This window comes from Dermochelys coriacea, chromosome 1 (assembly GCF_009764565.3).
Source record: "Dermochelys coriacea isolate rDerCor1 chromosome 1, rDerCor1.pri.v4, whole genome shotgun sequence".
NCBI lineage: Eukaryota > Metazoa > Chordata > Testudines > Dermochelyidae > Dermochelys > Dermochelys coriacea.
Window position 1 is genome coordinate 299614574 of NC_050068.2, and position 25535 is coordinate 299640108.

Consider the following 25535-nt stretch of genomic DNA (forward strand, 5'->3'; position numbering starts at 1 on the left):
ATGAGCTACTGTAACTGAGAAGACAGTAGAATAAATACTGTACACTTAGCAGAGGGACATCAAAATAATAGGGTAAGAGGAGAAGCAGATCTTTTCAGTGACTGCTTGTTGGACAAATATCATAAAGGAAATCTCTAAAGACCTCTGCTATTAATATATAAAAAGGTTATCTCTTCAAATGTCTGAACACCACACTCTCTTGATTCACCATCTAGCTCACAATTAATTCAACCAATTATTCTTATTTATGGTTGGTTCAGTATGGATTCAGATATTGGTCTGAACTAGATTTGCAATGAAATCTGAGCTAGTTAAGAACACAAGAACAACCATACTGGGTCAGACGAAAGGTCCATCTAGCCCAGTATCTTGTCTTCCAAAATTGGCCAATGGCAGGTACCCCAGAGGGAATGAATAGAACAGGTGATCATCAAGTGATCCATCCCCTGTTGCCCATTCCCAGCCTCCTTTCTGGCAAACAGAGGCTAGGGACACCATCCCTGCCCATCTGGCTAACAGCCATTGATGGACCTATCCTCCATGAACTTATCTAGTTCTTTTCTGAACCCCGTTATAGTCTTGGCCTTCATAACATCCTCTGTCAAGGAGTTCCACAGGTTGACCATGCGTTGTGTGAAAAAAATACTTCCTTTTTTTGTTTGAAGCCTGCTGCCTATTAAAGCATATTTCTTTGACCAGGATTTGAACCCAAGCTGTGGCAGCAAGAGAACCCAATCCTAACCACTAGGCCACCAGGGAGGACATAAGTTCTTAAATTGGCATGGTTTGGAATGCATGTATGTATGTATTCATCTAAAGCATGAAACAGATGTCTTTCATTTGTCTAAAGTTGATAGAAATGCCCTCAGCACGGCCTTAAATGTGGCATAAGGATGTCCAATCTTCCCTGTTTTGACAAGGATGACAGCTGACCTTCATCATATGAACCTATCTGTATCTCTTTTCTGACAACTTCCGCATGGGTTCCATTGTGTCTTAAAAAAAATTAGGATACTATATGCCTCAAGATTGTGGAAATTCCCCCTCTCTGGTTAAACAAGTTGTGTGACCCTCTTTGCAGACATAAACTTAAGGCCTTTGAGATGGTTGTAATGCCAACAGCAGGATGAAGAGTATAAGATGCTTTAAAAACTTATTACTTGCTGGTCTGTCAATGAAGGCACTTTATACCATTTTCACAGAGCAATACGATGATACAATGCAATGACTGTAAAATGCTGCAACAATAATACAGTGAAACATTGACCATTTAAACCTAATCAGTATGTACTTCTCTGTTTTAAAGTTAACAATTGCTTACATCCAAAACTTAGAGTCGCTTCAGCACTTCGGACAGTTCCAAAGATATTCGATGCTATACAAACATATTTCCCAGCATCCTTTGATTTCTCTGGATTATTGATAAGAAGTCTGCCTCCCACGATACCGTAGCGATCCTTTGTTAAATCAATATCCCAATTATTTAGTTTCCACCTATTAAAAAAAGAAAAGATGATGTGATGGTTGCAAAAAATCTACTCAAAAAATAATTTACAGGAAAACTCTTCCTATGTGGGTTCACAACTTGCTACTAATTGTAAATAACTATGATACTAAATTCATGTATTATGATAAATGGTTTTATTTTAAATTTTCCTCAGACAAGGCTCTCAAATTTGACCTGCCTTAATGGCGTATAAACATGATGTATGGCAGAGTAGTTATAGCCATGTCAGTCCCAGTATATTACAGAGACATGGTGGGTGAGGTAATATCTTTTAACAGAAGTTGGTCCAATAAAAAAAATATTACCTCGCCCAAATTATCTCTCTAGAAACATGATGGCCAGTCCAATTTGCAAGGTGAGAAGAACCACCATCTGTGAGGTAAGACTGAAAGAGCTCTACGGGGGTGAGGGTGGGGATCAAGTAGCTCAAGAAAACACACACTGTGCACCCTTGGAATATGCAACAACAGAGTTACTACCTAATCTCTACCAGATCCTCCCCCATACACTTGAGGATGTGTAGGTCAAGGAAGTTACTTCAGGCATAAAGTAATAGTAATGCCATCGAAAAGAAAGTCAGACTTGTTCTAATACTGCCATTTTCTTAAACAACGAAATTGCTGGGGACTTCTACCCTGACTGCTAGAAGAATGATTGGGGCACTCTGCATGGGAGACTGGGTGGGTAAATGGATGGGTCGGCTCCTGCATTTGATTGTGCAGATGTGGTATTGCTGTTTTATTTCATAAAATACAACCACAAGAAGACATGAACTCAGTGGGCCAAATTAATCCCTGGGTAACTCTACTCACTTCAATGGAATTTAGGGTGACCAGACAGCAAGTGTGAAAAATCGAGACCAGGGTGGGGGGTAATTCGATCCTATATAAGAAAAAGACCTAAAAATCAGGACATTCCCTATAAAATCAGGACATCTGGTCACGGCTAATGGAGTTACACCAGAAATGAATATGACCCAATACTTTTGAACTGCCTATACAATTTCATGGGAATGTATAGGTATTATTGTGTCCACCAGAGGGAGCCCATAAGCTTGCTTGAAGGCAACAGAAATGTATTAAAAATAACTAGGAAATATCTCATTTCATATAAAGCCTACAAAGTTCAAAATATGCACACAATTTCATATCAAGATCTACAGGCAAACAATACTTTTTGAAAATCAGATTACTCTCTGCTTGCTTCTTCAACAAAAAGAACTATTGAAAGGTTGTTTTAAATGCAGTTACCATTTGAGAAGTTAAAGTTAATTACGTATTGACATTTGAAACAGATAGAAAAATCATGTGAAGTGGTTTTAATAAAAATACATCCCTAACAAAATCAAAACTCAATAACTTTCAAACAAGAGGCTTTTCCATAGCAGCAGAAGTAATAAATAATAATAATAATAGTAATAAAATCTTCAATTATATTCACAGGAATTAAAGATGTTATTTCAGTCCTGTGAGGGAAACCACATGTAGACATTATTAATACATTATAAAATATATGCAGAAATATACAAGGGTAGCTATCACATACATAGTTTAAACTATAACAAAACAGATCAGAACATTCTTCACAAACTGGAATCTGTGGTGAATCAGAAGAAAAAGTCATAGTAAACATGTTCTTCTGAACTTGTTAGTTTGAGGTCAGTACATGGTCATGTTTCCTTGATCCAGCTTGAATTTTTCTTTTTGTGTGAACACAATATTATTTATATTCCTTTGTAAAACATTTGTATGTTCCTTTGGTAGCATACAAAAGCCAGTAGGAGAACACTTCAATCTGCCTGGACATTCTATAACAGATTTAAAAGTAGCTATACTTGAACAAAAAAACTTCAGAACCCGTCTTCAAAGAGAAACAGCAGAACTAAAATTCATTTACAAACTTAACACCATTAATTTGGGCCTGAATAGGGCCTGGGAGTGGCTGGCTTATTACAAAAGCAGCTTTGCCTCTCCTGGAATTGACACCTCCTCATCTATTATTGGGAGTGGACTACATCCACTCTGATCCAATTGGCCCTGTCAACACTGGTTCTCCACTTGTGAGGTAACTCCCTTCTCTTCATGTGTCAGTATAATAATGCCTGCATCTGTAATTTTCACTCCATGCTTCCGATGAAGTAGGTTCTAGCCCCAGAAAGCTTATGCCCAAATAAATCTGTTAGTCTTTAAGGTGCCACCGGACTCCTTGTTGTTTTTGTGGATACAGATTAACATGGCTACCCCCCGATATTTGTAAAACAAGGTTACTCTATAATTAAGTGTCATAAAAATAGACCTTAACAGACTCATTCAAAATGTGCACAAACCATACCTGCGTAACCATGGGATCTTATTACTGTAAACATTCTCTCCTCCTGCAGCTCCTCGAGCTGACCAGAATACTACAAAAACTTATGAGTAACTTTATGCACAAGAAAAAGTCCTATTTAGTTCAGTGGGACTTCTCATACGCTAAAAGTTTCTAAGGAGTGCAGGTCTTTTCAAAAACCATTGTTACACTCTTTGTGTCACAGCTAAAACAAATTGTAAGCTCTTCAGGACATGGAACACTTTTGTATTTGTTCTGTAAAGTGCTCAACATACTTTTGGGTGCCATATTAACAAAAATGTGGGGTCATGTGACCTCCATGCTTATATAAGAAGCCAATCCAGATGGAGATAGGAAGTCTAGAGACCTAGAGAGAGCAGGGGAGGGACAGCCTAGAGAAGGGCTCTCTGCCAAGAAAGCTAGCAAAGCTCTGTACTCAGAAAAAGCCTGTATAGAGGCAGGATATGGTAGGACTCTGGATGCTGTGTATTTGAAAAACTGGAAGAGGCAATATTTGAAGTGGACCCGAGAAAAATAGGTCAGTTGGAATCTTAGGGAGGACAACCTATGGCTAGACCCCTATTGTCAGAGGTCTGAAGTAGAGGGATGGCACTTGTCACCTTTGTGGTGCCACCTTTCAAGGTGACAAAGCAATTCCCTGAAACAAAGCTTGGAGGACATAAGGATATTTGAACCCTACGGAAGGGTGAAGGACTGCCACACTTGGAGACAGGTAGTATAGACAAACTCCTGCATAAATAGGGAAGAGACCAGCATGCACCTGGTCAGAAGACCAGGGGAGCTAAAAATTGAGCTCAGGGAAGGACTGAAGGTTTTGTGTTGGACTACTGTTCATCTCCAAAATAAAGTGGTTGAAGGCATCACAGTGACCAAAAAGCCTACGGAAGACTGTTGGAGAGACAGGAAAATGAAGACATTGTTCTGAGGTAACTACACCAGCAAGTAAGAATGCTGTTGAATTACGCTAACTGCAAATAAGTAAAAAAAATCTCAGCAAGAAATAATCAGATCTGTTATTGAGTGGAAAATAAGGCTGTCAAGCAATTAAAAAAATTAATCGCAATTAATCACGCTGCTACACAATAATAGATTACTATTTATTTAAATATTTTTGGATGATTTCTACATTTTCAAATATATTGATTTCAATTATAACACAGAATACAAAGTATACACTGCTCAATTTATTTTTATTACAAATATTTGCACTGTAAAAACAGGCAATAGTATTTTTCAATTCATCTAATCAAGTAGTGTAGTGCAATCTCTTTATCATGAAAGTTTAATTTACAAATGTAGAATTATGTACAAAAAATAACTGCATTCAAAAATAAAACAATGTAAAACTGTCAGGCCTACAAGTCCACTCAGACCTACTTCTTGTTCAGCCAATCACTCAGACAAACAAGTTTTTTTACATTTGCAGGAGATAATGCTGCCCGCTTCTTATTTACAGTGTCACCTGCAAGTGAGAATTACAATACAGGTGTTTGCATGGCATTGTTGTAGCCGGTGTTGCAAGATATTTAAGTGACAGATACGCTAAAGATTCATATGTCCCTTCCTGCTTCAACCACCATTCCAGAAGACAAGCGTCCATGCTGATGACAGATTCTGCTCAATAATGATCCAAAGAGGTGTGAACCGATGCATGTTCATTTTCATCATCTGAGTCAGATTCCACCAACAGAAGGTCGATTTTCTTTTTTTGGTGGTTCAAGTTGTGTAGTTTCTGCATCAGAGTGTTGCTCTTTTAAGACTTCTGAAAGCATGCTCCACACCTCATCCTTCTCAAATTTTGGAAGGCACTTCAGATTCTTAAATCTTGGGTCGAGCACTGTAGCTATCTTTAGAAATCTGATATTGGAACCTTCTTTGTGTTTTGTCAAATCTGCAGTGAAAGTGTTCTCAAATCAAACAGCATATGCTGGGTCATCATCCGAGACTACCATAATACAAAATATATGGCAGAATGCGGGTAAAATCATGGAGCAGGAGACATACAATTCTCCTCCGAAGTGTTCAATCACAAATTTAATTAATGCATTTTTTTAACAAGTATCATCAGCATCGAAACATGTGCTCTGGAATGGTAGTCAAAGCATGAAGGGGCATATGAATGTTTAGCATATCAGACATGTAAATACCTCATAATGCCGGGTACAAAAATGCCATGCAAACACCTGTTCTTACTTTCAGGTGACACTGTAAATAAGAAGAGAGCAGCATTATCTCTTGTAAATGTAAACAAACTTGTTTCTCTTAGCGACTGGCTGAACAAGTAAGACTGAGTGGACTTATAGGCTCTGAAGTTTTACATTATTGTGTTATGGAGTACTATTATGTAACAAAAAAAAATCTACATTTGTAAGTTGCACTTTCATGATAAAGAGATTGCACTACAGTACTTGTATGAGGTGAACTGAAAAATACTATTTCTTTTGTCATTTTATAGTGCAAATATTTGTAATCAAAAGTAATATAAATTGACCACTGTACACTTGGTATTCTGTGTTGTAATTGAAATCAATATATTTGAAAATGTAGAAAAACATCCAAAATATTTAATACATTTCAATTGGTATTCAATTGTTTAGCAGTGTGATTAAAATTTCAATTAATTGCAATTAATTTTTTGAGTTAATTGCGTGAGTTAACTGCGATTAATCAACAGCCTACATTCCCCAAGGTGTTCACCACATGAACAATCCTGCTGGTTTGGACTTTGAAGAAGTCCTGGTGGTGAGGGGAAAAAAAGCCCTATTAGTCTCCACCATCACCATACTATAAGAACACAAGAACTCTCTCTGTTATGAAGGATCAGAATCAGAATGAATTGTCCAGCCCCAGTGTTCTAGTCTCCTCTCAAACTGTCCATTTATCACAGGTATTTTGTATAATCAAGTGATTTGCAAGGATGATGAGGTGAAAATGAACATCTGGTGTGTACTGTGTTTATGGTACAGTACAGTAGATGATCATAATCGTATTATAGACACTGACAAAACAGCTCAGTGACTCAACTGTGTCTTCCTTCATACAACTCTTGACAGAAGACTAATTCTGTCAGTTTGTGAGAGCAGATGAATGAAATGGGTCCCTTGCCTTGAGAGGACTTAGGAGTCTGTCCCTACTTTGAAGGAGGTGCTTATCTGACCATGACAATGTAAACTACCATGCTTTCATGACAAAAGATAAGCTCCAAAGTGTGTCCTTTGATGTGTGTTGAGCCTATTATAGAGACCAATGGAAGCCATGAGATCCTAGACTTGCACAAAAGAATCAATCATCATAGACTGGTTCATTAAGAATATGAGGTTTATTATGACAGTGTTCATATGGTAAAACTCTAGACTAGAGCTGATAGAAACATTTTAAAAAAAAATCCATTAAAAAGCTTCTCATGTCTAGGATGACAATGGTGTCCCTGATTTTGACTGTCATAAATGAAGGACTGTCTCGAAAGATTACAGCTAGGCGCCCAAAAACAAACTAAGAAACCTGAAAATGTTTCATAAAACACAATTGATATTTTCTTTCGAGGACTTCTCTAGACATCATTACAAGTATAAGAAAAACTGTCTTCTTAATGAAAAAAATACACAAACTTCAACTCCTTTGCGTCTAAGAAGACTATACAACCACCTGCTAAACTATTCATTCATTCATTCAATTAATTAATTCAGTCAGAATCAGCAAATTATAATATTTTAAATGTGAAATGAAGTGTGTGTGAAATGCCTGGCAAGCCCTGTAATTCAAAACCAAGCTAAAGGTTTACTTGTAAGTTGGAAAAGGGATTGCTCGAGCTCTGCAGTTCATTGAAACTTGTCCATCTGTAGATTCCTCAGGGTAGATGGTATCAATGGGTTGCTCCTCAAACACTGGGCCATATCCTTTTCCATCCTCTGAAATAAAAATATAGGTTCACAATTAATATGTTAAAGTAAATCTTACATAAGAATATAAGAACGGCCATACTGGGTCAAACCAAAGGTCCATCTAGCCATGTATCCTATCTTCCGACAGTGGCCCATGCCGAGCGTTTCAGAGGGAATGAACAGAACAGATAATCATCTCGTGCCCGCCCCCATTCCCCGTCTCCCATTCCCAGCTTCTGAAAAACAAAGGCTAGGGACACCATCCCTGCCAATCCTGGCCAATAGCCATCAATGGACCTATCCTCCATGAATTTATCTGGTTATTTTTTTAACCCTGTTATAGTCTTAGCCTTCAGAACATCTGTGGCAAAGAGTTCCACTGGCTGACTGTGCACTGTGTGAAGAAATACTTTCTTTTGTTTGTTTTAAACCTCCTGCCTGTTAATTTCATTTGGTGACTCCTAGTTCTTGTGTTATGAGGAGTAAGTAACACCTCCTTGTTCACTTTCTCCACACCATTCATGATTTTATAGACCTCTATGATATCCCCCCTTAGTCGTCTCTTTTCCAAGCTGAAAAGTCCCAGTCTTATTAATCTCTCTTGAACCAATTTACATCATCCACACCTATTAATTTTATATTGATTTTCATTAAGAAACAAACAATCAAAAAAAAGGCACACCCTTTATAACTTGCTGTGTGTGTGGATGCTATTGGTTTGTTAGCCCTAAAAAAAATGAAGTTCTGCATGCATCAACAAAACAAGCACATCATGGACATCAGTGCTGGCTTCCCTTCACCACTCTTCTCTGGGTCGTTCTTGCCCTGGGGTGAAGGAGAAGGTAATTTAGATTCCATTTCCATCCATTTCTTACCCTCTCTGCTGACATTACCAACTAGGGTGGCAATCAGTGCCAGGTCTGATGGAGGTATTTGTCATTTGGACATCTGTCGACTAGGAATGCATTTGAGACCAACTCATCTGACACAGGCCAACATACTGCCAGCATGATAGTGAGGACAAGTGAGCTGGGACAAATACAAACGAGTGACCTAAAGCTGAATAGTCCCTTTTCCTCTAACCTACAGAACACCGAAGTTTTTATATGTATGGAATGAATCTTTACTGTACAGATAAAAGACTAATATGAAAGAGAATGAAGCTGAGCCTTCCTCTCCAAATCAAATTGCTCTACTTTTCTTCAGGCCTCTTGGAAAAGAAAAATGATGTTGCCACTTGATGTAAGATGCTGCAGGCAAAGTAATGTATCATTGTATGTAAATTAAATCCCCAAAAAGCGGTTAATTAAAGTTAAAGTTGATGTGACGGGAATAGGTTACATTCATGCTTGCACTGAAAAGTCAAGATTCACATGTTAGGAAATTCCAGAATTAAGGTTCTCTAAGCAATTCACATTTTTAAATAGCTTTGTCCCCCATGCCTGTCCTCCTCCTGAGCTCCTGACCTCTTCACCTTACTCTGTCTTCCCCTCCTCGCTCCCTGCATTCAAGTCAGGCTGCTTTCTCCCTCCTTCTCCATATTGCCAGGGCACCAGCAGGGGCTCTTAGTTCTAGTGACGCAGTGGTCCCCAGCTGCTGGGAAGAGTGATTGCAGGGAATTTCCTGTCTAGCCCCTGCAGCCCTAGGATGTAGCACGCACAGGGCATATGTGCATTCCACAGTCTGCAGTATGCGCATTTATATGCTCTGGTGGAGAGCATGCTCAGTGCAGGTGGAATGTTAAGAGATTTTAACTGACAAACTCTAATCAATCTCTAATGAGCAAATGTGAACTGAGATTTTTTTTCAAAGTGTTATAATTGGCTAAATGTAAATTTTCATGGGTACAGCAAAAGCTGCAAGCCAGATATCAGCACCACTTCCCAGCCAAACAAAGTTCTTGCTCAAGAGCATGGAGTTGCTACAGCTTCTCTACTAAATGAGAAACTGAATATAACTAAAATATCAGCTAATAAATTAGTATCAGCTATTTCATTCATTCCATAGGTTGATAAAAATTATATGTTTCCATAAAACAATAAAAAGTCCAATACTACACAGATGGTATTTTTGTTATTCCCAATTCCCACATTTTGGGGCCAATATTTTTATTAGAAAACTAGCAGAAAACTATCCGAGATACTGATAAAGAGCTTGATCCTGTTCTACTTGAAGTCAGTGACAAATTTCCATTGCCTCGACTGGGAGCAGGTCCAAAGAGCTATTATATGCTGCAGCGTGATCATGCAAATTCATTTATAACAACATCCAGGTAAGGAGGAGAGAGAATTGTCACAGAAGCAGAGGAGAACTGGAAAGATGGAGCGAGCAGCTGAAAAATGAATTCCTCTCTTTACTTTTACAGCATACTGCTATTTGAAATTCATGCATTATTAAACTACATAAATATATCATCTTATACTGTAATACAGACAACAGGTATCTACTGATAGTGGGAGGCACAATTTAAAGGTCTCCCCCCAGCACAGCCCCTCTTATGCTCAGCGGCCCCTATTTGTAAACTCGAAAGGTTAGCTCAGTGGGGAGAGGCAGCAGCAAAAGCAGCGGCTCTCTCTGCAGCTCCTAACTATTTTGTTGCAGCCTTTCCCCACTGGCCAGCCCCAGGAGCAGCCATGCAGGCTGGCATGAACCAACCAAGCCTGGCAGAAATCTGGTGGGGAGGAATGTGGGGTCACCCCACAAACCCTCCACTCCCCTCAAATGCTTCACCTCTGAACTGTACGCTCTTTTGGGTAGGAACCAAGTGTGTGTATAGGGCCTATAGTAATTGGGCTGCAAAGTTGAGTGAGGCTTCTGGGCACTTCTGTAAACAATCACCTCCACCAACAAAGTTCAACCATGTAGTATACAGTGGCAGATTGACTGTTTCTATCTTGGGATTCAGATGATGTTATAACTTACTTATAAAATACGCCATTTCATATGCTGTGATTCCACCTGCACTCATTATTATACCATAGCAAGTGACTGTTTTGAACACCTTCCAAATATGCTGTATAATGCCAACTCTGTTAGCATACATTTTGAGTTCAGCTCCAGTTGACCGGGTTAGGAAGATCAGATGAGCAGGATACAGATCAAGAGAGGTAAATAATGTGAATGTTTCATTCTCCATTACAAGCTGAGTGTGAACCAGAGATATGCAAACAACATGAGTACTCCAGTATGATGAGGTTGGGACTGGGACTGGGACTGGAGGACTGTGAGGGACTATAAAGTCATACTTCAGATGAGACACTGCAAATGTTTGTCTATATTTTGAGATCAAGACATAGTTGATTGGGGAAGTGAGAAGAAAGATCACATAAGGGACTGTGTGTCTAGGAGGAATGAAGGAGGAGATGGGCACAGTGGAGAACTCAGGGATGAGAAGGTAGAGAGGTCTTGTCTATACTGGTTAAAAATACAACTTGGAATTCCTCACTGGTGCAGCCCCAGAAAAGGTAGCACAGATGGAAGCAGGGCTCCATCTAATCCTACTCTGAACTCTGATCAGACTTATATGAAACAACTGGAAAAAATGCTTGAGCCCTGTCTACACTACAGCCACCAAGGGAGCTGAATTGATAATGAATTACCATTACCATTTTTTTTTGCCAGTTAGATGTAGGAGAGGTGGAAAGAATGATTTGTTAGAGAGTTAGTGAACAAAAGACCTATTGTCTGAGGGAAAGGAAAGAAGGATGAGTGAGGAAGATTACATGTATGCGTTTAGGATGTTAACTCAAGGCCGAGAAAAAGCTAATAGTTTAATAAAGACTATTCTTCCCTACTAAACTGAATCACTTATGTAATAGTCAATAAAATACTAAATCTCTAAATGAATAAATGCATTTTCACTTTAGAATCCATTTCCTAAAGAGACAAAGAGAATTTCAAATATAACCAAAATGTTGCATCAAAGAGATCTATACCACATTTGACCCAAGAATAAAAGAATAAATACTGTACTTCTCATATCAAAAAATTTACATACAATTTGGCTTCACTCACATCCCATGCTTTGCTCTTCACGATATTCCTCGATGCAAAATAAACATATTTAGCAGTGAAGGAGTTTCCATTTAAAAGACTTGCAAATAGTATTATGAGAGATGTATTAAGTTTAAAATTACATACTAAATATTCTAAATAAAAAAGATAAAGTAATTCATCATGTAATTTACTTTAGATATGCACATATTATTTCTCTTTCACAAGTTCCTCAAAGATGCAGAACTCAGCCAGCTCTCCACTTGCATAGAGTAATGTGGGTGATATCATCCATTGAAGACCTCCATTGGAGGGAGAGTCTATGGAGAGGTCAGGTAAATATGTCATACAGAGATTTTCAAGGTTCCTTACTTAATTTATTGGAATTTTCCAGAGAACATACACGATAGGTTGTGACACTGCTAGCATACAGCATGCTATGGCATCACATGATTTCCCATTGGGCAAGTTGCATATTTCTATTAAAAAAAAGATACATTTCAAGTAAATTATATTTCAAATTTTAGTAAGTTATATGATTTCATTCTTCCTATTTGGGGCACTCTGCCAAATTCTAAAGTTGAGGGGTAGGATATTCAAGAAGCGCTGAAATGTCTGAGGAGCCCCACTGAAAACTCACAGGGATGAGTGTGCTTTAGTAACTTAGGCACATTTGAAATTATGACTTGATATATTTTTCTTAATACTATTTGTGGATCAACTTTAAAATTAGATTAATACACATTTATTATCTATACAATTGCACAATACAAAGTCTATACAATTACACAACAAAACTTATCAAACACATTCAGAAAGAGAGAGGTGATTTTGAAAGGCCAAAACAATATTCCCAAATAATAATCAGAAACCACCCAAAGCAGTCATTTTCAATTCATGTCATGAAGTTTTGTCGAAGGTAAATGGAAAAAAAATCCAGGGCATAATCAAAAGACTTAATCAGTACATACTAATTTTGAATATTTATTTCAGATTAAATGTGACTTTTTCTATTCTGTATTAATATGTTGTACAAAAATAAACTAAACCTTCAAGTAACTGTTAACCTTGCTGAAGTTTCCACTCAGCTAAAATAGGAGATAATTTATAATGTATTGATACTACCATTTCAAACCTCCAGAAATTTCAAGTCTCTTATAAGCTATAGCCATACAATGGATCAAACTCTCTGCTAGTGTGAATAGTAAATGCTGTGTACCAGCAGAGAATGAGCCTCTATCTGTACACAGATTAACACAGGAGTAGTTATGCCCCTTTGCATTATTCCACTAGTGTTAAGGGGCCACAATCCAGCCACAAATCAGCAGCAGAGAATTCCCCTGCCTTAAAGGGTCATCCTACTGGTATCTATGCAGCACCTTGGTGGTGCATCTAGGTGCAGTTGGACCTTGAACCTCTATAACTGCACCTCCCTATGTAGGGGCCATTTGTCAGGTGTGTGGAAGAGCACCACTCCACTGCACCAATCCTCCACAGGCTGAAGACCACAAATCAGTGATGTAACGGAGTTGCCTGGCAACAGCTCTGAGAGGTGTAGGGCTGGCCCTCAAAATACGAGAGCTGGAACCTGCTGTCTGAGGCATGCCCCTGCACGGTCCACTCCCCACACTAAACAGAACTCTGAAACAGAAAAGGATATGCCCCACAGACTGATGCAATTACAGTCCACAGCTGTGGCATCTCAGATACCACAATGTGATGTGTGTGACTAACTGGTTACTTTCTAATGATGGCCATAATGTGGTAGGTAACGTTCAAAATTCTCTCTAACCTTTTCTAAATCTGCAAATAATATTTTAAAAGGCTTAACTGGTATTCCCTATCCTTATAATCAGGACTACCACTAGCAGAGATGGTAACTTCAAATAAAAGGTAAAAAAAAACTAAAAAGTTTAACTGTGTCCCCCTATATAGATCTGCTTTTCAATTTTTATTTCCATTTTTCCTTGCCATCAGTCTCTTATGCCAGGAGCAGATTTTTTACCTCAGTATTTGTTTAGTTACAGAATTCCTGCTCTCATTAATTATATTTGCTATTTCCACATTTAAAGATTCAGGGCCAAATTCATCCCTGCTGTAATTACATAGACTTTTATTTACTTATGCTAAGCTTGAATTTGTTATAATCATTAATAGATAAAGCAGACAAATTCCAATTTGATTTACATCCTGTGCAATAAATTACACCCTGAAACTTCAATGAATTCAGTAGGGTTACGAAGTGGGGCAGATTGCTACACCAGCCAGGAAGGGGTTAACGAACTTCTGTGGGCACAATCAGCCCAACCTGGCACACGTATGAGGCTTGTCAAACCAGGAGGGGGTGAGTCTTTAAAACAGAAGACCCAAACCCAGTCCAGGATGGCACTTTGAAGTGAGCAGAACTAGAACACAGAGCTCTCTAGTTCCAGAGGGCAGGGGCCACTTATTGGGAAAGTGTTAAAGAGCTGTTATATTTAGACCCAGCAGAGAAGGAAATAGACATAGAGAAAACTGATAGATAGATAGCTATTGCCTGTCGTGACTTCATCGTTCTGGCCACAAAATAGAAACTAAAATGGAAGTAAAACTCTGCACTGAGCTCAGAGAACCTAACCATTTAAAGCGGCAGGACATCACATTCCTCCACTCCCATTTAAAATACTTTCCAAATACATACACATTGTCATTTACATGGCTACCGAAAACACTGTATCAGCAGTTCTCAACCAGAGGTCCAAGGCCCCCTGGTGGGCACGAGTAGTTGCCCAGCTCTGAAGGCAACGCAGAAGTAAGGTTTCAGAATAGCAGCCATGTTAGTCTGTATTCGCAAAAAGAAAAGGAGTACTTGTGGCACCTTAGAGACTATTTATTTGAGCATAAGCTATGCTCAAATAAATTTGTTAGTCTCTAAGATGCCACAAGTACTCCTTTTATTTTTGCAGAAGTAAGGGTGGCAATACTGTGACCCCATAAGATAATCTTGCCATCCCCCTGCAACTCCCTTTTGGGTCAGGACCCCCAATTTGAAAAACACTGGTCTCCCCCCATGACATCGGAGAAGTGTAGGGCAAAAGCACACAAAAGACCAGATTTCATGGCCTGTGACATGTTTTTCATGACCGTGACTTTGGTAGGGCCCTAGGTATAAGTCAGGGAAATACTGGGTGTCTGAGCTTACCTGATGAAACAGCACCCCAGTGGCATTTTTGTTTTATCTACTTAAAAATTGTGAGGTTAACTTGTGAAAGTTGTAGAACAGGAAAGTCAAATGTAAGTCCTGCATTTTTAAAGAGATTTTAAAATATGCTAAGTTTTCAGAGTTGATAAGTTTACAGTTCTTCATTCAAAAACACACCAATTAAACATTGTTACTGTTAGTAGTGGAGCTTCAGGCTGGTGCCAACTATGCTTTCATTTACTCCAGCATAAGCTGAGACTGGTCTACACTACAGACTCAGGTCCTCACCCCGAGCCATTCAGCTATACCAACCAAACTCTTGGTACAAACAACGCTATGTCAATGGGATGGCTTCTCTCATCGACATAGCTACTGCCTCTCGGGGAGTTGGAGTACCTACACCAATGAGAGAAGCTCTCCTATCAGCATAGGTAGCGTCTTCACTAAGCACTAAAGCAGTGCAGCTGCATCAGGACAGCTGTGCCGCTGAAGCTCTGTATGTGTAGACAAGCCCGCAGAGTAACTCCAACAACTTCAACAATCTGGACATCTGTCAGCAAAGAACTCATCTGAGACCAAATCACTTCATACATTGCAAGCAAATAAATTGACATCACATGGCAGTGAATTTTGATCAGTCCATATCTAAGCTGCATATGAACCAGTGACATATAGCCATTAGGTCCCAGTGACATTTTCAGTAAAGGAGTTCCTGATTAATATTATATATTATTAAGCACCAATAATATTATTATATATTATTAAGCACCAATTATTAAGCAGTTACCCAAGTGAAAATGGCCTATATTGATGTATGTTAGAATTTTTGTCTTTTTCACAAGAAAAAATGTGCAGACAGCCACTGAATCAACATCTATTTTTATACCTCATTTCATATTGTATACGCTAGTCACCACAAACCTACTGCACAATCTGAATTTCAAAAGGCAGTAGCTGAAAAACTGCATTACAGGAAAAAACTTTCATATTGTTCAAAACAAATACCAGCGGTGCCAGGCTTTGTCATTTCCCCTAAAATATGTTATTTTAATAACAGAACTCATCCTCCTGGGAACTTTGAAACTTTGTTTTTACTTATTTTTAATGTGTATGGCTACATTGTGCCTGTTAAGCACAGCCCAGAGTATGGGGCAGTGCATAACCAGACTACCCTAGGGGAAACACTAAAGCGCGTGAGCACTTACAGTGGGCTGCTTTCACTCACCACTGCATTGGTCTTGCTCTACAGGCTGATGCAGAGGAGAGCAGGACCATAGCCCTACACCTCTCTGGCAAATTGAAGCACCATGCACCCACAAGGACGGAGGAAGGGAGCAATCCCTGAGACATTAGATTTTTTTTTTTTTAGTTTTTACCTTTATTAAAAATGTTTACAATAATTACTCCTCAATAGCATACTTTATGCTATTGTTCATCCAGAAAGGCAACTGAAAGGTTTGCTGTTACATAAAGTTTACATATTGTGATAGGGTCAGATGCAAGGATTGCAATTTTGTCTAGCCTTTACAGAGGTTGCATGTGACAAATGGAGTGGAAGGCTCTTTCCATCCTCCTCCAAAATGCATACCCATACATGGCATTCAGCAGAATCTGGTACTTCTCAGCAATGTCTTGTCTTCATTAATTGCTCCCTTTAATCCCTGATGATTCAGCTGATCCACAGATTCTTTTGCAGACTTCCTGCTTCAGATACACTTAAAGCAGCTCTACTTGTTTGTTTTTACACCTTTAGTAATTTGATCTTGGAAATCCATTTTGGCCTTGCAATTTCCCTCTTGCTTATTACTGCCAGCTGTATTTTGTACTCTAACTTGTTGGCTTCACTAGGTTAAGATTTCCAAAATTTGAAAAAAGATTTGTTTGGCTCAAATAACCTCTCAAACTTTGCCATTTAGCCATATTAGTTTTCTCATGGCTTTCGATACGTTCAATGGCACAGAAGTCTTCTGAGACTCTAATTTTTTAAGTTTTTTAGTTTAAGTTTTTCCAATGGTCAGGATTTTACTTCTGATTTATGACTAACTTCCCCATTTTATTCACATCTCTTTTTCTAAAGTTTGGTGTCACTTTTTTGGATCCCTACTTGCCCTCATCCATGTTGAACCTAATGATATTCTCATCACTATTTCTTAGTGCAAAATAGAGTAGTAAAAATAAAAAAGCAGCAAAAGACTGGCTTTGCATGATCATTCATTCTGTTCTCCATAAGCAATAATGAAGATTTTAACAATGAAAATATTTACATACTGTTTAGTTAGTAGGCGGTTATACTAACCAGACTATATATGTAACCTTGCTCCCAAAATCTATTTCAGGAGACAAGGAGATGTGTCAATAATTTCCGTCTTCAGAGGGACAGCAAAGATTTAGTCTCTGCTGCATCTCCATCCATCCCAATCACTTTCAGCCAAGCCAATTTATTTTATCTTCAGCTAAATTAATCCTTACATGTATCTAATTTAGTTTTGAAAATCAATTTTATTCACCGATTAAGGATAATACCATGCAGTAAAGCTATGATTTATAATTATACCAGCCTATATGGTGTGTATCTGTATGTGCACGTCCCTGTGTGCACGAGTGGGCGGAGTGGGGGAAGCTGGACGTACACCATAAAATACTATCATCATCATTTTTATATTTCATAGTGGGATGTACTGATGAGACTGTTTTCCCATGAGGAAATTTAAAAAAAATTAGCCTTTAAATTCTAATCTGAAGTTTTCCCTCTGTCTCATTGATAGTCACACAGATTTTGGATACTGCAACTGTTTTTTTACAGATGTTTGACCCTGATTTATGCCAACAGCCTTGAAACATAAAACCCTTTAATTGTCCCTTTTAATGTATAATAAGGGCCAGTAGCACTCTATGGCATCTCATCCCAAGGTGATGAACGCAGCATAAAACTCAGCTAGGTTAGATAGATATGATAAAATTATGTTAGACAGACGGAAGGAAAGATTCTGCTCCTTGCTATGCTGTGGTAAATGCAGAGTCCAAATCACAGATTTTGGATTTACATTTCTGCAACTGAAAGTAAAATTTCACCCAGATGCCTCCAGATGTGCTCCCGGGGGGGGGGGGGGGGGCTAATGACTTGCATCCAATCTTTGGCAGTGACTACAAATGTGGGAGACTGATACTGAGGTATTCCCACCACCTCCACTGGCAACTGCATAACAGAGAGGCTATTGGAAGCATATTTTCTACCTCTCCTAATTTGATGCCGACCCACAAGAAAGAGGGCAGCGGAGGCCCATTTCTACTACTGCTGTGAAATCCAGTTATGATGATTGCTTTAATTTGTATTACAGCACTGCCTAGGAAACCCAATCAACAATCAGGGCCCCATTGTACAGTCATGCAACAAAGACAACAGGCCTTGCCCCAGAGAGAGGATTCTTCCATTCCTATGCAGCAGAAGGACACAACTGCAGTCTCTGCACTCCCTGGAGTGCTTGGACTCCTCCCCACGTCATTTGCTCCCTAGGGTTTCAGACATCCCAAAGGGTGCAGAGAGGAACAGGGATGAGGCAGAGCCATGGCCCCATGTGTATGCATTTCCTCAGCCCCAGAAAGCTCTAAGCAAAAATCCTTCGGTGGGTGCTGTTACCAATTTAAACATCTTTCCCCATGGACATGGGGTAGAAATCTATCACATCGTCATTTCAGCGCCACACTTGGGGACATCATTTCCTTTCAGAGGATTTATCAGTGACTCTTTCCAATAGGCCATTCATTTGATATAATGACTCTATGGATTAATTTCTGTCAGTATGGGTCCTGCATTTGGGCCCACAAGTGATAAATCATGGGAGAGATAGCTTTAATTAGAAAAGCATTGGGGTGAGAAATTGTTGTCCCTCTGTGTAACCAATGTACCATCTGTGAAACCAATGTACCATCTAAGTCTGTTCATAAAGCAGTATTTAATGATTGACTGAACCTACCGAGTTGGTCCGCATGCAATTGAAGAGACAGCCTGTGTACCATCAAGTAAGAATACACTCAGCAAGTTTTTTTCATACAAGTGAGGCAAGGAGAAATAGCTTTGGTAAGACACAAACATCAGAGAAAGGAACAATCAGAAGGGCAAAGAAAGCAGCTAGATACGTAGACACTGAAAATCCATTTGCACTAATTTCCTATACATTCAATGGATTTAGGGTCCCCCTCCACATTTTTGGAATTTAGAGTAAGCATGAAATTAAAGAATTAGAGTTAGCCTAAGTTGAGTTAAGGAAACTTGTGTTGTAAAGAAAGTAGAAGGAAGGCCTTGAAAACAACAAGTTATACGGCAAGAAGGAATGCAGCAGAGAGGATATTTGGTCCAAAGAATACCTAATGAGATAAGGGGAGGTTTATAAAAAGTAGGCCTCCAATCAATAGGGATGACTGCAGGTATCATTAAATGAGAAAAAGAGAATCTGCCTTAGAAGAAGCCAACATGGACCTTTCCACCCCACATATCATTGTTATCTAAAAAGTAAGGCCTATATGAACCCAGGTGCAACCAAAAAAGCTACTGGTCAGGAGGAAGAAGGACAGGCCGTGGGGAGAAAGGAAGGTTATAAATCTTACCTGGAGTAAGACTGGAAATAAGGGTGAACCTATCTACTACTGCTGTGAAATCCAGTTATGATGATTGTTTTAATTTGTATTACAGCACTGCCTAGGAAACCCAATCAAGAATCAGGGCCCTATTGTATAGTCATGCAACAAAGACAACAGGCCTTGCCCCAGAGAGAGGATTCTTCCATTCCTATGCAGCAGAAGGGCCAAATTGGTAGTTAGCTAAAGTAGTAATTGGCTATCCTATGATTTGTTTGTTGAAGGGTATAAATCACGCTGGAGTACACCTGGACGAGATGGTTTTCCCTAGCTCTGACCTGTTTGTAAGTATACTGATCACATGCTTATAAATATTTTTTTACTGTATTCGGGGTAATAACTTTTTGTTATGCTGTTAGGCATGTATAGACCATTTGTATAAAATATCATTTGACTTTTGGGCTTAATAAAGGAATATATGGTAAAATTAGTGTTTGGTAGTCTCCCATATTAAGAATTCCAAATAATAATAATTCCAACACCAAGGTTTTCCTATCTAATTAAGTTTTCATTTAACAAAAAGTTTTTCTTCATATGCACCACACTTTACAAATCTCCCTAATGCCAAACTAGCCTATGCTTCCCCAACCTTGCATCCCCTATCTCCCAAACACCTCCCTTTTCCCTCAGGAAAAGGACGCTCCTGAATTGACCTTGTGTGAACATTTCCCTAAGCTTGGAGACCTGGATGGACCTTCATTTGCAGCTCTTCAACACTATTTCTTGCTCTGCTATACAGGTTGCATCAGGGCGTCATGCCATGTTTTTTCCTTAACAAGACTTAATTGCAAGATCTCTGCACTATTTTCAGCTCCTTGCAGTGTGGGGCGTGGTAAAGTGGACCAAAGCCAGTGTTTCACTTGTGATAAAGCAATACACTAACCACAAATGCTGGCTGTTAGGTAACCTGAATTGTTGACATAAGTTTTTGTGGGGTAGCTCCAATGACTTCTGAAGTTACACCAGAGAGAGATCAGAACTGGGTTTACAGTGCCTTAGTATATCTGGTATTAAGAGAGAGGATCCAGTTCAAGTACAGCTTAAGAAATATCCAGTGAATTCCTTTAAATTTTGGAATATTGCTCACTGATTCCAGTTACTCCTGGTCAAACAACTCACACATGCAGTATATAAAAGGCGCGCGCGCGCACACACACACGCGCGCACACACAAAGGCATACTAGCAGTTTTCATTCAAGAACTGCATAACAGTTGAAAGAAACTTAGAGGAAAAAAAAGGAAAAACCAGAAAAGCTGCAATGTGTTAATTAGGAGATTCATCTAATATTACTTATAAATTGTTTTAGATTTAATATTTATCGTTTAACCATCTGTGAGATTCAAATATGTTTATTTTATTATATTCAGTAATGATTATCTTGGACTTATGACAGATACGTGGGGAGATCATTTAAATCTAATCTGGAAAATTATTTTATAGAAATGCTTGGGGTGCAATTTATATGTATAAATTACTTATACAGCTAATGCCTGTCTCTTCACCATACTCATTCTTGCATGTGAGGCAATCAACAAATTATTCAGTTTGATACATAGTTAAGGCACAAGAAATCAGAAACCACTTTACAGGAGTTTTACTAATTGTGTTTTATTTCCCTAAAATTGAGAATATAATTGTCAATCCTGTTTGAGACTTTTATTCATCATGGATTTCATATCTATTTATAATCATTTCCTCAACTGTCTCTCATTCAGTGATATGTCATCCATCATGTTAGCTCTTCTGTGAGTCCACTTGCATAGAAGAAAAAACAATGCAGGAAGTGATGATTCCTCAAATCTCATAATCTCATACTGGAATTTTACAAAAATCATGAGAATAAATATTAACTCATAACAAGCCCTGTTTTAACTTTACTGGAAAAAGATTTGCCCAGGAGTTGTTATGAGTTAATATTTATTCTCATATTTTTTTGAGAAATCCCATTGTGAGAGCATGTGATTTCAGACATGTATTCATTCCCCGTATTTCATATAAGAGTGGCTTTTTTTTCTGTACAATATGATATATAGAAGACCTAGGCTACATTATTATCATGCAGCAGCTACAGAAGGTCCTTTCAATCCATCATGGAAGGCTGGTTCCATGTTATGTCAGTTTACGGAACTCACATTTTTGAAATCTAAAATATGAAATTCCTATGTAGTTAGTCATGTTTACTCCTAAACCTAGATTATTTCATTCAACTATTTATTAATGACTATTTTTACTGTGAACCTCATTGGTAACATTTTACATCTTTTTTGAAATTTATAATAAGAGCCCATATTAGATGTCAGGGAAAAAAATTAACAACTTATATGGATCTTAGAAAATCCTTTCCTGAACTTGCACCTGCAATGGATTTTTCAATGAAACATCCAACACACTGGATATTAGAATCTGGTGATTAGGATGACAGATTTGATGGAAATCAGCATTTAAGATTAGACCACCTCACCCAAATGAATGCAGATTTTGTTTTAACCTACTTTAAGTAGGTTTCTATTTGTGGGTCTATTCTCTCTATTCCAACATGTTTTTAAATCTTATCACATTCTTAAAACAAAACACACAAAACGGAGTCATAATTGAATTTTAAGAAGAGAAACAGTTAGTCAACATCTAGCACACTCAGGTTCTTGGAATGGGTCCCAGATCAGGCATTACCACAAGGGGCATTAATCAGAGAGAACAGTATGCATATATCAAACAGAAGAATGTTAGTATGTGAATGTTAGTAGTACCATAAGCACAGACTAAAGGAGGAAAAAGTAATGGATATTACTGAAATGTAGTGAAGAGTTGGCAATCTGTTCAATAAAACATATGGGGTTATATACACACAGGCCCTGTGAGGACCATCTGTTTAGACACTACACGGCATAGATCCTTAGGCCCTGATCATGCAAACATTATACGCTCGCTTAATTCTACTACTGTGAATAATCCCATTCATTTCAATAGATCTATTCACAATACAAAGGTTAAGCATGTGCGTAAGTGTTTTCAGGATAAGGTTCTCCTTGGGGTCAATGCTAAAGAAAGCAGATCCAGTGAATGACCAAACTTCCACTCACCTGGAAGAGCTTCAGAGTAAAGGGGCAGGAGATTAAATGGTTTTCAAGAAGCAGAAATTCCGTATATTTGTACATAAACAACATAAAAAACATTTTTTTAAAACCGTAAAGCTGAAACTCTGGGAAATCTTTCCTTGAGTGCGTTTAAAATGGATAAAATCGCACATTTTGGAGGTAAAATCAAAACACACTGTCAGTGATGAATATACAACAATTTTATAATGAGCAAACTTTGCATGATACAGTATTCTCCTTACTGGGAAAATATTTCTGGTGGGGGAGGAGAGTTTCCCAAGAAAATACTTAAATAGATACTTAAATACTTAAATGTACTTAGAACGTACATTTGGGCAAGGAAGGAAGCTACCACTATTTATTAAAAACAATGATCGTAAGATGACTTGCTTGAGTTCTTTTAGGGTTCTATCCTGTGAAGCACTGAGCACTTTGTCCTTGATCCAACAACAGACTTAAACACATTTACCTTTAAGCATGTAAGTAGTCCCAAATCCATGGGCCTTACTCATGTGTTTCAAGTTAAGCTTATGATTAAGGGCTTTGCTGGATCAAGACAAACGTGTGCTGCTCAGCACTTTGAAGGATACAGTCCTTAATCTGACCCCCAAAACTTAAGAAAAATGCTCTAAGTATACAGATAGGAAACTTTTCAATGTGATCTCCTAACGGCCAAAAGCTGAGAGTGCTGAGCATCTCAAATACCTGTAACTCCCACTAGAATCAATGTATTATTTGGATTAGCTTCCTTGTTCTCTTTTTTCTAAGGACCATCTCCTCCCTCTGTTCCTTGCTTTCTGTATATTTATCTGCTTCCTATTCATTTAGTAAAAAGAAAAGGAGTACTTGTGGCACCTTAGAGACTAACAAATTTATTAGAGCATAAGCTTTTGTGAGCTACAGCTCACTTCATCGGATGAAGTGAGCTGTAGCTCACGAAAGCTTATGCTCTAATAAATTTGTTAGTCTCTAAGGTGCCACAAGTACTCCTTTTCTTTTTGCGAATACAGACTAACACGGCTGCTACTCTGAAACCTATTCATTTAGTGTTGCTAAGGGTAATTACTACCCATCTAGGCACACATCTGGTTGTTATCACTGCAGTATCTGAGCGCCTCCATAGCATATCCATCTCTTTTCTTCTTTCTTCTCCACTAGTAAAAGGAATAGCTTGACTAGTCTACAGGTCATATAATAGCCACTAATGTAGGTTTATGGATAGCATATATCCAGACACATATAACTTCACAATCCCTGTGGTAACCAACATGTGGTTCTAGAGCTGGCAAATAAGATCTTTCCGAATCTGTGAACAAAGCATTTTCATTACCAAATAATCAATCAGATAATAAGCGATTGTCAAACCCAAATTTGGGGATTAGGGAACACACTGGAGAATGGGGAGTCAGTAATCCCAAAATTATAAACTTTACATGAGGTTAGATTATTAGTAATGTTGCATATGAATTAAGTGTATTAGCACCCACGGGCTCTAATCATGGACTTGGCCCCATTGTGTTAGGTACTGTACACACACACACACAAAAGGGATAGCCTTTGCTTTAAAGAGTTTAGAATCTACAAACTTGTCAACATAACAAATTGCTGCACAGTAAATTATCAGGCTGTGAACCTAATGCACACCAGTTTACCACACAGTAACATCCAGTGTAGATGCTGCTACAGCATAATGAAGGTCCCATAGTGCAGTGTGCATACTAAGTTTTCACAGTAATACAGTAAACCACACTCCAGGACTTTCAGGATGCTGTAGCAGTGTTCACATGGGATGCTACTGTGCAGCAAGATGGTGTGCTGTTGATTCATACCTTGACTTGATGTGCAGGAACTCACTATGTAGACATGCCCTAAGTAATATCCTTCTCAAAGCCAGCAATAATTGGAGAGTGGACTCAAGTAAAAATTTAAATGTTATTTAAATGCTTATATGTTCCTCTTTCTTATAATGGTCAACTTAACAGGTATTAATCTATCACAGCTTCAGACAGCAAAGGCCAAAGATACCCTAACATAGTACACAGCTAGGCTGACCTTGAATGTTAATGTACATTGGTACAGGAGAAGAGGCATGGTCATTACCACTCATCACTAAATCATTAGGCTCGGTTTTATGAGTACAACCTAGAAATTATTTGATATTGAGAACTGGATCAGATACTGTATTCAAACTCAAAAAAAGTAGTTACTCATTTTTGTAACTGTTGTTCTTCGAGATGTGTTGCTCATGTCCATTCCAATTAGGTGTGCGCACGCCCCGTGTACGGCCATTGGAAAGATTTTCCCCTAGCAGCATCCGTCCGGACGGCTGTGGAGCTCCCCCGAGTGGTACCTCCATGGCGCTCAATATATGACCCAGCCGACCCGGTGCCTCCTCAGTTCCTTCTTGCTGGCTACTCCGACAGAGGGGAAGGTGTGGTGAACTGGAATAGATATGAGCAACACATCTCGAAGATGTCACCTACAAAGGGGAGTAACCATTTTTTCTTCTTCGAGTGCTTCCTCATATCAATTCCAATTAGGTGACTCCCAAGCCTTACGTAGGCAGTGGGGTCGGAGTTAAGGAATGTTGATTGAAGCACTGCTCGACCGAAAGCCGCGTCATCCCTGGTGCGCCGGACAATGGCGTAGTGCGAGGCGAAGGTATGCACCGAGGTGCCACTTCCACTACTGCTGTGGCCGGTCCTGCCGCGCCGAAGGAGTCTGGGGTCGAAGGGCTGCCCCCATAAGGCGCTGCTTTAGGTGAAAGTCCTTTGCTTCTTAGTCCGGGGACAAAAACCCATGCAGATCCTGCACTTCTCGGCTTGGTGAGCCTCCCCCAGAAACTTTAGATAAGAGCCATGGGGGTCACCCGTTGGCATGGGCTTAGAGCAGG

The 25535-nt window shown here is 38.9% G+C and overlaps 1 protein-coding gene across 8 annotated transcripts in view; it reads right to left on the reverse strand.

Moving 5' to 3' along the window:
- CNTN1 (contactin 1) overlaps positions 1-25535 on the reverse strand; it is a 434625-nt gene that overhangs the window by 154031 nt on the left and 255059 nt on the right. For all 8 annotated transcript variants that reach the window (XM_038373409.2, XM_038373417.2, XM_043494720.1 and 5 more), the window contains 2 exons: positions 7638-7764; positions 1322-1494 (listed from right to left, as the gene is read on the reverse strand). In XM_038373409.2, coding sequence (XP_038229337.1) covers positions 1322-1494; positions 7638-7764 — 300 coding nt within the window. The remainder of the gene's footprint in view (positions 1-1321; positions 1495-7637; positions 7765-25535) is intronic.